The sequence below is a fragment of the Rhinopithecus bieti genome, unplaced genomic scaffold (assembly GCF_001698545.2).
Source record: "Rhinopithecus bieti isolate Rb0 unplaced genomic scaffold, ASM169854v2 scaffold_44948, whole genome shotgun sequence".
Classification (NCBI taxonomy): domain Eukaryota; kingdom Metazoa; phylum Chordata; class Mammalia; order Primates; family Cercopithecidae; genus Rhinopithecus; species Rhinopithecus bieti.
The window spans coordinates 870,520-885,812 of NW_016818762.1; the positions used below are offsets into that span (position 1 = coordinate 870,520).

Genomic DNA, 15,293 nt, shown 5'->3' on the forward strand with positions numbered 1-15,293 from the left:
TGGACTGCAGTCTTTCAACAGCAAGAAAAGTCAAGATCTAAAACAAAGTTCTCATTTCATGCAAATTCACACATGTAATTTACACCCCTTGGCTTTCGAGAGATTTTCCTACCAGAGGAGAATGATCTTGGAACACTGCACAGTTGACAACAGAATCAGTTTCTCATGGTAATTGGTGAAAACAATTCACAGAGTTCTGTTTTGGAAGCATTATTTAGACTGGAGGGATTATGATCCAAGCAGGCAGTTCAGTTAATTTTCTCATTTAAGCCACAGCCACAGTTGGGTAACCCAAGGCTTCCAGTGCAAAGCTACTTTGATCCAAACCATAGCAGCAATTCTGAATGATGGAGAAACCCTTCGTACGTAATACATGGGGAGTGTATCAGTTCCTCTTTGCTGTTTTTCTCTTTACACACAAATATAAAATGGACCAATGCACTCTCACTCTTTTCACTTCATTTGCATGCAAAGATCTTGGATATTCATCACTCCAATCTGAATAACTAATGGAGCTTGGGCATTTGTTGAGCAAAGGGTGAAGCTAGTAGGAGTTCACCTGTGTAGGAAATCTGTTTCAGTCTCAAGCTCTTGATGGTAAAACTCTTTGCTGGTGTATCATTATTTCCTGAAAACATTCACAGTATCAAAAAGAGGTGGGTGGTGGTGTTGGAAGGCCACAGAGTCAAACTCACTAGTTAGAGGAGGAAAGGAGCTAACATACCTGACAAACTGGCTGAATAAGGCTGTGGTGTTCCGGATGATCCGAGCAGCCTGGGACTCCTCACGCTGGCATCTCTGCAGTGTTAATCCATCATCCATGTGGCCTTCCTGATGGAGTATGACCTACCCACGTGGCAAGGGACAGAAGCTCTAAGGTTACAATTATTCCACATATGGACAGTCAACATTTCCCGCAGTATTTCCCTCGTGCCTCTTATTCCTTTCCCCAAATAAGCTCCCCTGGGTCCATTTTGAGAATGGGACATTAGCGAAGTTATTGCACCCATATGCCCTATTAGTGACATGTGAATCATTCCTTAGACACAGTGCTTTGATGAAAATGAAATTTTATGTGCCATCATGGTATGAGTTATGACACGTTCCTCAGGCCTAGATATGAAAGGGTGATAACGTATCTCATAATCGATTTTTCTCTTAAAATGAACGTGGAATCTTACCCTTGGAAATGGGAAAAGTCACTGTGTTCAAAGTCTTTTCCTCCAGAGATGAAGTGAAGTAAAAGACAATGTAAAGCAAAACCCTGTACTGGGATCAGGCTTGGTTTCTCGACTGAAGGCCAACTACACTGAGTGAGTTAACTGTAGGACTGGGGAAAGCAGCTCAAGGTGGTAGCTGGCTTCTCTTGGAGGCTAGGGAGTCAATTTGAAAGCACGGGCTCTGATATCAGCAGACCTTTGTCTAGTCCTGCTATGCCACTTACCAGCTGTGTGACCTTGGGCAAGTTACTTAACCCCCATTTGCTTTGGATTTCACCAATCTGCAAACAGACTTATCTTAGAGGGTTGTTTGCAGGATTCAATGATTTACATGTCATCACTTGGCATGGTACCTAGAATCTAATAGGTGCTCAATGAATGTTTATTATTATCAGAGGCAGTATAGTACGGATGTTAGACCAGTTATCTGGAAGCTAAGCACATGTACTTGTCACTAAGGACACCATGACACCATGTTTTTGGGAGGGGCTACCAACTTTTTATGTGGAGGTCAGTGGCTTTTCCCTTAAAACGATCAAGTGTGTTAAGTGAGACAGTTTGATCCTGGTTCAAGTCAAGGTCAAATCCTGATCCAAGTTCCCTGACATGGTTTCTTCTTGATGGAAGTAAGCAAAGACAGACAATGTGTAGATCCTGGAAGTCTACATGTCAACACAGACAAAACGTGTGGCTCTAGAAGGTATCTATAGAATAAAGATTGTTGGCCTCTCTCATTTTAGCTTAAAGAAACAACTTATTTTCCTTTCCATGTGAAAATCTTTTCCTTGCTTTTTATTATTTTGAAGGTACTTCCTGATATGATGAATTAGAATTCAGGCTTGTTCATTTTTGAAACAAGACTTTGCATCCCATCTGTATACTGCAGTGTGAGCATTAGCAAAGGATACTGTTACCATTGGAATCACTAACTGTTAGAAAATATTCCTTTGTCAGAACACCTCAGCAACTGGTTAGCAATGCTGCATTTGGTTTAGTAATACATTGCCACTATGTTTACTTTGGCCTGGGTCCCAAATTTCTGGTCCTTAAAGACCAAAATTCTTAGGTTTTGCTTGTTCAGATAACACATTTAAACTGGCCAGCCAAATGAGAAAGTAATGAGAACTGGGGAGGAGACGCAGTTGCTAGAATGTTGTTATTATGAACTCTACTGATCTCAGCAGCCCAGTTCCTAAGGTCCTTCTTTCTCTTGGAGAAATCTTACAACTGAAGAGCAGGGAGAAGAAGCCTAAGGTGCGAATAAGAAAGAGGGTGCTTTAAAGTGGCTACTCATCAGGTGTTTCATTGTGTTTGTGCTTGATTGGTTTCTCTTGATTACTGTTTTGTTCATTTCATAAAACACAGCACAGATTCAGACATCCTTTGTATTTTTAGAGAGGGCACTTAACATGCTTCCTAGGAAATGAAGCAGCGTAGCCCTGTCGAGGGCTGAGCACCATCGCACCAGCTGGATAGAGTTCATAAAAGCACCTCCCAAATTCACACATACATTCTAACAGTTAAATGAATGTGCGGGCTATGATCCTAGAAGAGAAAGGCATGGACAGGTACAATAAGTCAACAGTGCAAAATGAGATCTCTCCACATTTGCAGAGTCCTTGGAGCGTGTCCCTGCCCACCCAGAGTTACAGCCAAGATCCACAAATTCTACTTTCTTTAAATGTTACCATTGCCTTAGTAGGTTTGAAAGACTGTAGAGGCTCTAGATGGTATTACTGTACTCTATAGAGGATTGAATTTTCTTCTGATAGGCTGGTAAGAATAGAGGATGGGTTTTTGGCATTTATTTTCCATTTGTTCTTATTCCCAACGTGTAGCCCTCATTCCCGGGGTGTAGCTCTTCTGAAGATCAACTGAAAGCCTACTGTATTTCCCAGGGTCATTCCAGCTTGTCACACCCTGAACCCTGACTTGTGTATCCCTAGTACTGTCATAATGTCAACATCTCTGCTTTGCTCTTCATGATCACAGCAGTTTTGCGTTTACTATTTTGGCTTCACACCCCATCCATGGTCAACTTAGGATTCTAGAGGAAACTGCATGTAGAATTTTAGGTGCATGTTTTTGCAGTTCTCTCTACTCTGGACTCTTGGCCCCCTGAGTCCCAGAAGCCTTAGCTGAACCTATGTCTAATCTGACTCTTTAGCACAACTGATCTAATGCAAGATCCCATTCCCTAGTTCTGCAAATCAGCAAATGTGCTGAGGGGGAAAACAAAGACGAAGGGGGGCTCACCTCAGTGCACTTATGTTCTATGTGCAATATTTTGTGCGTATGTTTTGGCTGGCTTGGTTATTGAAACCTTCCATTTTTTTCGAAGGTACTGTATCCAGCCTGTGCAGCTGTTTTCAGAGGAAGGGTTGGTCTCACACAAGCCAGATTATGTGGCCTCTTATTTATTGTATTTTCTATCCCCTCTTGATCACTTCATTTCCCCTTTTCTGGATATTTTCCTAGTCTGTGTTGCCTTACACAAAATTAAGATATTACCTTATGTTCATTCTCAACATCCTTTCTTACCACAACCTGCATTCTGGAAAACTTTTCATCATGACTACCTTAGGCTGCTATACCTCAACTACAGAGCACAGTACCTCCTAGCACCTTATTCTGGGACTAATTGACTATTTAAACCCATATTTTATAAGGGTTTTTCAGGGATAAAAGCATCACATCCTTGACATCCATTATTTGGTTCCCACCAAAAGAAACACTGTTATGGCAATTGACTTTCTGGTGAAAGATGCTGCATGTACCCAAGCTAGTTTTTCTCACTGGAGCAGGCTGTGATGCACCACTCAAATCAAGATACAATCTGTGGATTCTGTCACTCCACAACATCTCTTCCTTCTGCCAGTGGGTTCCTGTGGGCTTGTTATTACGCAAGCTGTGTTTTCTCTGTAGAGATCTATTTACTCTTTTATGAAAACTGCACAATAACTCAATTATCCACTGAAAGGAAGGGAGCAATGATGTGGGTAATCCCAAGACAGCAAATCACCAAAAGCCATTTAGATCGGGTTTTAGAGTGCATTAAGCACGTCATCTCCTCCTTACAGATTTGCTGTGTATTTGCTTTTTTCCCCATTGAATATGGGGTCAAAGTATCCAAATTAGGCTGACGTATGGAAGAAACTGTGTACAATCTATCACAAAATAACTCTTCTGAATAGTAAGAAGTAAATCACAATCACATCCACCTGATTCTCAGAATCACTTCTATTGCCTAGTTGCTTCCAACTCAGGGTAAAACAACTGTACACAGACATTCTGACTCTCACCTTTCTTTTCAGAGGTCCCAGGCGGGAAGTTTTTGCATCTTGTGCTTTGTAGGTCACCCACAGACCACTGGCTGTATGCTGTACAAAGCAGACAGAATCTCCATACTTGATTTCTGGAACTCCCATGCCTTCTATGTCTCGCTTGTGACTGGAATCTAATTTCTCCTTGAGTTCCTAATTCATACACAAAAAGAAACAAACATAGGCATTATCTGATTAAATTAGAAGCTCAATATACAAAACGAATCACCTATGAAAAATCTGTAAGCCAGGCAACTGGTTACCAAAATAATCATGATGTGGCTGTCCAAGCCAGGATTTCAGAAAGACTTGCTTCCCTTATCTCTTGTTAATTGTAAAATCAATGGCTTTCGAGTTCTGGTTACTTCAGTGATTATTTAAATCCATGGGTAAAGGGGGCACCTAGTAAGCCCTCTCTTCTGTTCTGATTTTGTGTAATTCTTCACTATATTTTCTACTTTCCTCATCCTGATTTATATACCTTAATAAGTAACCTGTTACTAGCCAAGTAACTTATTTCCAGCAAGTGACATCTTCCATAATTGTAATGGCTACCTGTCACAAATGCACTGACTCAGAGGCTTTCATCCTATCTATTGATTTCATGTAAAAATTTCTTATAAAAATCTGCAGAGAAAGGAAACCCTTTGAGTAGACAGGGGTTACTAACGTGGCTTAAGCTAATGTAGTAATTTGTGTATCAGTCTCTTAGGGCCTCCTCAGTGGTGTGCTGTAGTCAAGCGGTTTCATTCTTCAGCTGTCACTGTTTCACTGCCTATTCTCCAGTGTGGAAAAGGGACTTCCTGTGCATCAGGTAACAACACAGTGACAATCTGAAGTACCTGTCACAATAGCGTGTCATGAGGTAGTCCTCTGATGCATGGTAACTTCTTCTCCTTCTCATCAATCAGGGCCTCTGTGGTTCTATTCTGAATGGTTATATCCTATTTCCATTTCTTTTCTACATCTTGCATTAAATTGCTCATTTGTAAAAGCCATTAAGGAGGAAGCAATTTGAACTTTTACAGAATAAAAAATGGCTGTTACCTGTTTGCAAAAACGTTTTTCTCTGTCTCTCCCTCTCCCTGCCTCCCTCCCTACCCTCTCTCTCTCTCTCTCTCTCTTTTTTTTTTTTTCTTTTTGAGCCCAGAGTCTCACTCTGTCACCCAGGCTGGAGTACAGTGGTACAATCTTGGCTCACTGTAACCTCTGCCGCCAGGATCAAGTGATCCTCCCATCTTACCCTCCTGAGTAGCTAGGACTACAGGTGCAGGCCACTACACCTAGCTAATCTTTTGTTTGTTTGTTCATTTATTTATTTATTTATGGTTTTGCTTTTTGCAGAGACAAGGTTTCCCCATGTTGCCCAGGCTGATCTTGAACACCTGGGCTCAAGCAATCCACCACCTCGGCCTCCACATTTTTCTCATTCTTAATAGTGGAACAAACAGCAGCACATGTATTGAGTCATTACCATGCTCAATATAATGTTCTAAGTTCTTTACATGTATTAACTCTCCATAGTGGCCTCTGATGTAGCTACAAATGCCATTCCAATTTTACAGATGAGAAAATGAAGGAGGTAAATTTGCCCAAGATCATTCAGGAAGTAATGACAGGAAGTCCAGCTCCAGAGTCTGTGCTCTTCTCCTACTCTAAACTACTACTCACCCTTCAAAACCCTGCTCAGAGGTTACCTCTGTAAAGGAAGAGTCAGTCTCTCCTGCTGTTCTTTCCCAGCACAGTCTCACTGCTCTACTGGGCACTTAGCACATCATAATGTAAAATGTGTTTGTTTATACGACATTTTCTTTTTGTCAGGCTATGAAAAAAATCAAGGGCACAGGCCAAATTTCAATTAACTTTGGATTTATAACAGAAAATTCAACACCTATCAATTACTTAATGGACATATACTGAGAGAATATATATAGCTGAGTAATTTTTTATTTTACATTTATTTTTCATTTCAGCTCTTATTTTCCTTCAAGCTTTCATTATTTCGCACAACATTTAAAGTATCACTTGGAGCAATATTAGTACAAGAAATTTCTTTTTCTTTTAAATGTGTGTGTTGAAACATTGGTTGGATTATTAAATATGACTTCGTCACTTTTTCAAGCAGCAAGATAACATCCAAGGATAAGTATGAATTTTCTTTTGCAAAAGATTATTTCCAGAAAATATATTTCTGATTTTGTAACATTAGCTAATAGGAAAATAGTATTTGATATATTGGGATTTTCTTTAAAGGCAATTCATCAAGAATGCATTTATTCTATAAAACAATGGATACTTGATTTTCACTGCAGAAATATTCACAGCTCTAGAGACACTCGAGCCAGTAACAGAACTGAAAAGATGCCAAAATCCTCATCTCTAGTCTGCTCTCTAACCATAGCCAATGCAAGGGTTAAAATTATGCACACCACAACTGTTAAATATGAATAATTACATTGATTTCTAATAGCTCCTGATTAAAACAATTCATATTACCCAACTATCAATGAATATGGTAACTTCATTACTTTCTTGCCTTTCACTTAAATATAGATTTGCAAACAAAAAAAAGATATCTGTTTTTCTGGACTCACTGAAATAAACGAATCATGATTCTGTATAGAAACAAGTGTTTCTGTGTCTTTGTTTTACAAAACAGCATCGGCTTCCAAATTCTATGGTAGTCGCTGCAGTGGCCACTTCTAATTTAATAGAACAGTGGCAACAACAAACGAAGATCTAGAGACAAAATCCATATGAAAAACAACCCAATTCAACCCTAAACAATAATGATAAATCAGTAAAGGAAATGAAAGAGCTCGGTGATGGAGAGGCTTGATTTTATTGACAGCACATTGGTGATTTTCTTTTGACTTGAGTATGAACTAATGCTCCCTTCTGTTTTTACTTGGATATGGCCCCAGCTGCAGTCACCCTACTGCTAGAAATGGAAACGTTCTAAAAAACAGAGCTAATCCAATCATTCTCTTTCAATAACTCCCAGGTTCCTATGGAATACAATTGTTATCTCTAAAGTTCTTATACCCCAAATGCTCTAACCAAACTGGACTAAGAGTACTTATACTCATGTACCAAATATTCCCCTTCTTTGGGCCTTTACTGACATTATATTTTCTGTTTGGAATTCCCCTGCTTCATCTTGACATCTCTACATCTGTATTGTTTATATTTCATATCTTCTGTATATTGTGGTATTTCGATATTTTTAAAACTTTCTGGCTGGGGAGAGACTGCCTTTCTTGTCAGAGACAGCAAAGGGCTCAGCTGCATGCCTTTGATATGCAGTCTAATCAATTCACAACCAGATGTCCTCTAGCTGGCTCATATATTCCAGGAGGCGATACTCCTCTGCCTTTCCAAAGCCAGGTACTAGGTAGATAGGGACCATCTCTATAGCTTACAGTCCCCCTGAAATTACTCAAACTAGCAAATCCCAAACTGTTTACCCAGTCCTGCCTTGCCTTAACCATGGAAACCCCAACAAAAGTGGTGGCAAAGGTTGTCACCTTGCTTATGCCCCTTGTCTGCCTCCTGACCAAAGCTGGTGCTTTCCTATGTGAGCCTGCATAGCGTGGCACGTCTCCTGTTGCTAGGACCTGTGAGTATAATAAACTTTGTTTTCCTAAGCCTCTCCTGCATCCCCTCACATGGCTGCACCTGACTGATGATCACATAAAGGAACACAGCACAACATCTCATCCATCAAGCCTTCTCTACTTAGCCAAAGCTGGAGAATACCTGCACACATTCTCTGATCTCATGGTTTGGTGGACCCTGCAGGGACTGTCCTTCCAGGGCTAGCCAATTCCTAAAAATGGTAAAGGACTCATCCAGGAGCACACCTTTATACGCAAACCAATCCAAAGCCCATAAAGCCAACCTCCTCCTTTACCTTCTGGACCCCTATTCCCGTAGCCTAATCTCCCCAGGGCTGGTACCAGACAACCAATAGCAACTCCCGTGCTCCAGAGCCTGCTGAAATTATTCAAAGGAGCCAACCCTAAGCCTATTTATCCTGCCCAGCCCATCTCTTTCTATGGAAACCATGAAAAGGCTCTTTCCCCCAGCTTCCCCTCACTCTCCTTTCCTCCTGGAGGATGGTGCTTCTCTGTGTGGCCCTGTGTGGTATGGCGTGTCCATTCCTCTTGGGAATGGTGAGTAACAAGTGTTCTTTTCCAATGCTGATTGTCTCCTGATTTGTTGGCTTCATCATACCTGAATAATAAAATCTACATTTTAAAAACAGGTATTGTTGTTGGTATACTAGCTGTCCCCTGGCAGATTGAAAATGCCAAAGGTGTAAAACTGGGATTTCTTTGTCTTTGTCCTTCATACAATGTCATACAATGCTCTGCTTAAAACTGGTTGCAAATCATTTGTTATTGTTTTACTGTTCTGCAGGCATTCAATCTATATCTGTTTATTTGCATCAACCTTGTTTATGTTAGATGATAAGCTGATTCTAAGAAGGAAGAGGTTATCTGGCCTAATATGAGTTGAAGGGCAGTAATCATTATCCTCTGCCTCCATTGACACCTTATTAAGGAAATGCTCATGACCACATCATAATTGTCATATTAGTATTTGGCTGAGATGATCAAGTTGCTACGATTGGTTTAATATTCCTGGAATATTAAAGGTTTGGCTGGAGATGATCAAGTTGCTAAGATTGGTTTAATATTCCTGGAAGGATGAAGAAAGGAGCTAGAACTAGGCCAGGCGCGGTGGCTCATGTCTATAATCTCAGCACTTTGGGAGGCAGAGGTGGGTGGATCATGAGGTCAGGAGATCAAGACCATCCTGGCCAACCATCCTGGCCAACATGGTGAAACCCCATCTCTACTAAAAATACAAAAATCAGCTGGGTGTGTTGGTGCGTGCCTGTAATCCCAGCTACTCAGGAAGCCGAGGCAGGACAATTGCTTGAACCAGAGAGTTGGAGGTTGCAGTGAGCCAAGATTGCGCCACTGCACTCCAGCCTGGCAACAGAGCGAGAGTCTGGGAAGGAAGGAAGGAAGGAAGGAAGGGAGGGAGGGAGGGAGGGAGGGAGGGCGCGGAGGGAGAAAGATGGTGCCACTGCACTCCAGCCGGCCCAGAGTAGACAAAACAAACAAACAAACAAATAATAAAGAAAGAAACTAGAACCAATAGTTGCCCAGTACCTGGTTCAAACTAGGTATTGTGCTAAGTACTTTACAATGAAAATGCCATCACGTGAATTTACCAAGGACCACAAAGTGGTATGTATCATATATGACACTTTACATTTTCTCTAAATCTTTCAATAGCCCTATGGCTTTTATTATCCTACTTTACAGATGATAACACCGAGGCTTGCAGAGTTTGAGCAACTTGCTCAAAGCCACATAGTTGTAAGCAATAGAACACAATCCAAAATCAGGTACAATTCCAAAGCCAGGTATAATTCATTTGAACAGAATTATCTGAATGGTTACCATTACCAGCAGCACAGTTAAATAATTAATTGTACCAATAGTTTAGTTGCTTAAAGGTTAATATGAAGAAAAAATTGAAAACATATACTATTAAAGGCCAGGCACGGAGGCTCACGCCTGTAATCCCAGCACTGTGGGAGTCTGAGATGGGCAGATCACGAGGTCAGGAGATCAAAATCATCCTGACTAACACGGTGAAACCCCATCTCTACTAAAAAAAATATTAAAAATTAGCCAGGCATGGTGGCGGGTGCTTGTAGTCCCAGCTACTCGGGAGGCTGAGGCAGGAGAATGGCGTGAACCCGAGAGGCGGAGCTTGCAGTGAGCTGAGATGGCGCCACTGCACTTCAGCCTGGGTGACAGAGTAAGACTCCGTCTCAAAAAAAAAAAAAAAAAAAAAAAAGAAAATGGCTTTAGGTTCATACAAATTTTAAGAGTTATACATATAAATCAACAAGCACAATGGTCTATATTCAGAGTACAATTTGAGTTTGGAAGAAAAAACAACTCTACCAAGGGAGTAAGGGATGGTTTTATACAAGAATTTCTACATAACATGAGTGCAGCCAGGGTAGAGAGGAGTGAAGGGTAATGAGGAAGGGATTGGCTTTCTAGTAAAGGGGCACGGCACGGCAAGGAGAATGCTGGAACCCAGAAAGAGATGAGAGCAAAAATTAAGGACTCTGAACTCTATTCTACAGGTTCATATTTCTGAAGCTCATCTTGTTAACAGACTTCATATGGGAAAAAGACGACTGTGGACAAATACCGAATCTTCTTCTAAGAGTCAAAGGGAATACTGTGATCGTATAAGCTCCTGTTTGTCCTATGGTAAAAACAAAACATCAACATCAATGAAAAAATCAAAATGACCTATTGAACTTGAATGCAGCATTTTGTTTATTTCCTCCCACTACTATCATTGTTTGGAATATCTCTTGGGAAAAGCTAGTGTAGGTAATGGAAAGCCACTGAAACACAGAGTTCCATCTTAGAATAACCATTCTGGCATCAATGTGAATGATGGGCTGAAAAGAATTATGGCTGGAGATGGTTGAGTTGTGACACCATTAGTATCTAGGATGATATGTGGAATGGAGTAGCTTCTAATTCATGCCTATTAATTAGAGTGAAATGTGTTATTTAATACAATTAAGCCACCTGTGTTTACAGATGACAAGAAAGTACCTTTTACAATACAGGATTGCAGACACTCAGAAATGTTTCAGAGGAAAAGTAGATATGGGAAGGCGGAGTCCATTCATGGATGCTGGGGTGAGCCTTCAAGAAACTCCTGGTTAGCCCACTATTTCCAGGTGTCTCTGGAGAAACCTTGAGGAATCACCTTTGGGTTTGTTTCCATATCAACATAGCCCCCTTAAGGCTTTCTCATCTAGAATTTGAGATCTTCGTATTGCCCTTAAAAACCACACACTGCAGGACATTGATAAGAGTCTAGCTGGCCCCAAGCTTTGTGTGGGAAGAGGAGGAACACCTTCCTCTGTTTACTACATGCTGGGAAGCAGATTCATCTGCCTCATTGGGGAAGGCATACTTCTTGAGCAGAAGTCACTGTACTGGGCTCTTTTCTCTGTATTTCTCATTTAACCCTTGCACCACCACCTTGAGATAAGCAGCACTACTTCCATTTTATGGATAAGAAAACTACCAGGTCATCTTCCTGGTCTCATTTAATTTTCACAGCAATCTTTCAAGACACACTTTAAAAAAAAAAAAATCTATATTTTTCACAAAACATATGAACAGCATATGGCAGAGCCAGGGTTCAAACCCAGGCTTCTTCCACTTCAAAGCCCAAGGTTTTACTTGACTATTTGGTCCACTTTGAACAACAAACTCTAGAGAAAGCACATCAGTTTAAAGTTTAAAAATCCTTTGTAGATTTTATTGAAAATGAAGCTGCAGTAAGTGGTGTTGTCTTTAGGCATTTGAATCTTACTATCCATATTTTCTTCTCTCCCCTTCCCTCCTTTGCTCCATACCCTCCCTTTCCCCAGTGGATAACCTGGTGAGAAAATGGAGCAAGCAAGGGAACCGGCAAAAACAGTGTTGTTTCTGCACCAGGGTTTCAGAGACAGGTGAACCATGAGCACAGCTGTCACCTTGGTTAGGGGTGCCATGGCTGCCGAGGTTAAACGGCATGTGAAAGGTAGGCAGGGAAGTCACATTTGGCTAAGAACACCATGATCAGCACATAGATGTTTCATAAATGTTTACTAAACTGAATTTAATGTTTTTATACAGTCAGGAAAAATTTCCTCTAATTGGGAACAGTGATAGCTCTACACCCTTACACTATGAAATAGGCAACATTTGAGATTCTAGCCCAATCATTCAAGATGTATGGTGTAGTCATTTAAAATGGCTTCTTAAAGCACTTTTAAAGTGGATTTACAATAAGTGGCTATACATAAGGCCTGCTTTAACATTATTAATTCACCCTTCCCTGAAAAAAATTCAATGATGTAAACTGACATTGAGTCATGACATCTAAAGAGACAATATTGCCATGCCAGAGTAAATATTAAATCACATTATCTGAAATCCTTGTGGGAATGGCCTTGCAATGTCAAGACCATGGAAAAATGATGTGAAATCAAGTTCATAGAAATTTGACTTAGATGTTCAAAATAAAATGAGTCTCTCTCATTGGGTATGTACTGGGAAGAGATGACAGTAGCAAAATGATTACACAAGGATGGCAGGATGTTTCTATGACGATAATGGAGGCTAGAATGAAATGGATTTCACTCTATTTCAAGGTATGACCACACTGATGTAACCCTTCAGCAAGCATTTTTCAAACTTACTACAAGAGATTCTAGGATGCAAAAATAAAGCAGGGTGGGGTATGTGTGGTCCTTGTCATCCAGCGCCTCCCCGTTAAGGAAGTGACGGCCTTAAGAATGCATGAGCAGGTTTTCCTCTCACAAAGAGCACTTAACACTTGCCTGAAAGCATGAGAAGGTGCTCACTGTGGTAGAGTGCAGAGGGGCAAAAGATATTTCAGACACAAGTCCGGTGGTGATTAGAAAAAAACAAGCATGTTCCAAGACTGAAATAGTATGCTGGGGCTCAAGGCAGCCTCAGGCAAGTGGCAAGAGACACTGTGGAAGGGCAGGCAGCTCTCAGGTCTGAATGATCTTTTATGACAGACTTCAAATGAGGTGCAAATTGATGAAGAATTGTGTTGCAGGTCTCACAGAGAGCAGATGAGAATCAAGGCCCGATCTAGGCTAACTTTGAAGCCAGGCTGTATCTTACACAACACCACTCTCAGATCAAAGGGATAAGGTTGGGATGCTGTATTTTGGAAGTAATACTACATCCTAGCCCTCCAATTTGAGTTGCATCATCTGCTGAAGTGAGGGAAGGAGGACCTTGATCAAGATCACATCCTGCTCTTTATTCTGTGTGATTTGTATAGCTTGCTCCAAGTCTTTAGTCTGATTCCATTTAAGCCAGGCCCGGGCCAATAACTGCAGCTGGTTCTCGGACTTGGTCACCTTTCAGCAAGGCTCAATCACACCTCCACCTTATCATGCACATACAAGATGCACTAGGGCACCTGCCATCTTCCTGGTAATGGCAGGCTGCTAAGGATGTTAGCACGCACCTGCAGCTGTCCAGTGGCTCCCAATTTAGTAGTCATAACTGTCGCAGGCTAATGCAACCTGACAGAAAATGTGGGCTGGGAAGCTCATCATATTCATGGCCCAGTACACCCAGTGTCCTCCCAAAACACATGACTAAAGCCCCAGCAGTGATCTTCCCAAGAGTCTCTTTTTTCTCTTTTGCAGATTCTCCAACATATGGAGAGGATCAGATGAACACCCTGCTTCCTCACCCTCTGCCCCAGTCCCATGGGAAACAGCTGACTGTCTCCACCTCTCCCTCAGCCTTCCCAACTCCTGTGCCACCACACAGATCCTGAACCACTATCTCACGCTACTGTTTCCCACCTGCTCTGTCACATAATGCCTGTAACAGGCAAGGGCTGGCCAGATGATTCAATGTCCTTACATTGTTGAGAAACAGAGCCCCAAACCTCTTTCTGCTGGGTATTGTCACTGGTGGCTGGTGATGGGAAGCACAGAGAGTGCATTTAAGGAAAACCTGTGCCAAGCAAGGCAAGAATACACTTACTAAGCAGGCATATGGAAGCCCAGGAAAATCAGGGCCTCTCCAGTGCTCTCCCTGCACAGTTATTTGGATGGTGTATGAGAGAGTTATGTGTTCTCCACATGTTCTTTCTTTTTGTGCAGCTTCACAGTCTAAGGTGCCAAAGCCCTGCCCACACAACATCCCAAAGAAACCCTGACATCCAGTGGGAACACAGCCATATCTTGGCCTGCCACAGAGCCTAGGCCATTTTAATTTCAGTTCCTTTCAAATTGAAATGAAGGTAGCTGGGTTGAAGACTACTGCATGGAGACTTATTTAAAATCTCTAGCATAGTGACTCCAGTGAAATGTCACCACGCTGCCAAGTGCACAGGACAATGTGACTCATGGGTGACTTTTGCCTCCAGCTCTGCTATGCCGACCGCCCCTACGGTACCGTGACGACTTTCCAGCCATATGCTGCTTGCCTCCCCACACGTGGCAATGGAGGAACTTGGGGAGGTAAGCAGTGCACCCTTTGAAGGGAAATGTATTCAGAGGCCAGAAGTGATGCCAAGTGGAAGGGGTGTTACAAGGTCTCTATGGGGCTCTGAGCTTTCCTTGCTTCCCCCAGAGACCACAGCACAGTGCTGAGCCATGCTTCAGAAGGCTGAGCCAAGAACGGAATAGAATGCAAGAGTCCCCTTGGAAGAGGATCCTGCCAGCTGCCTGGAAGGCCGCCTGATCCTGCGCTGGAAGAAAAGCCCCTTTTTGAAATGGTAAAGACCTCGAGGTCATTGCTCTATCCTTGGCAGCATACCCTGAGTGGGTCAAGGAGAAAGGGGTGGAATGCTCAAATACAGAAAGGACCAAACTGGCATTCTTAGAAAAACACTTGCTTGGTCATTAGCCGTGATGAGTCATTTCTTGTTTTCTACCTCCCTCTTCTACTCCCACCCACCTTCAGCCCCCACTCCATGTTCCAGTCTCTGTTCTTACGACTTTGCTGTTGCTTTGTTTCACTGATTCAGAAAGTTGCACTGCTCTAAATCACTTCCTGGAGGCAAAAATGTTTACTAAATAGATATCAATTTGAATTGAAAGAATCCCTCTTGTACTGGCAATCTAAAATAAAAAAAAAAAAAAAAA

At 41.8% G+C, this 15,293-nt stretch overlaps 1 protein-coding gene across 1 annotated transcript in view; it reads right to left on the minus strand.

The window, feature by feature from the left end:
• RYR3 (ryanodine receptor 3) overlaps positions 1–15,293 on the minus strand; it is a 580,605-nt gene that overhangs the window by 316,572 nt on the left and 248,740 nt on the right. Inside the window, exons 11-12 of the mRNA XM_017857433.1 lie at positions 4,523–4,696; positions 725–846 (exon numbers count right to left, since the gene is read on the minus strand). Coding sequence (XP_017712922.1) covers positions 725–846; positions 4,523–4,696 — 296 coding nt within the window. The remainder of the gene's footprint in view (positions 1–724; positions 847–4,522; positions 4,697–15,293) is intronic.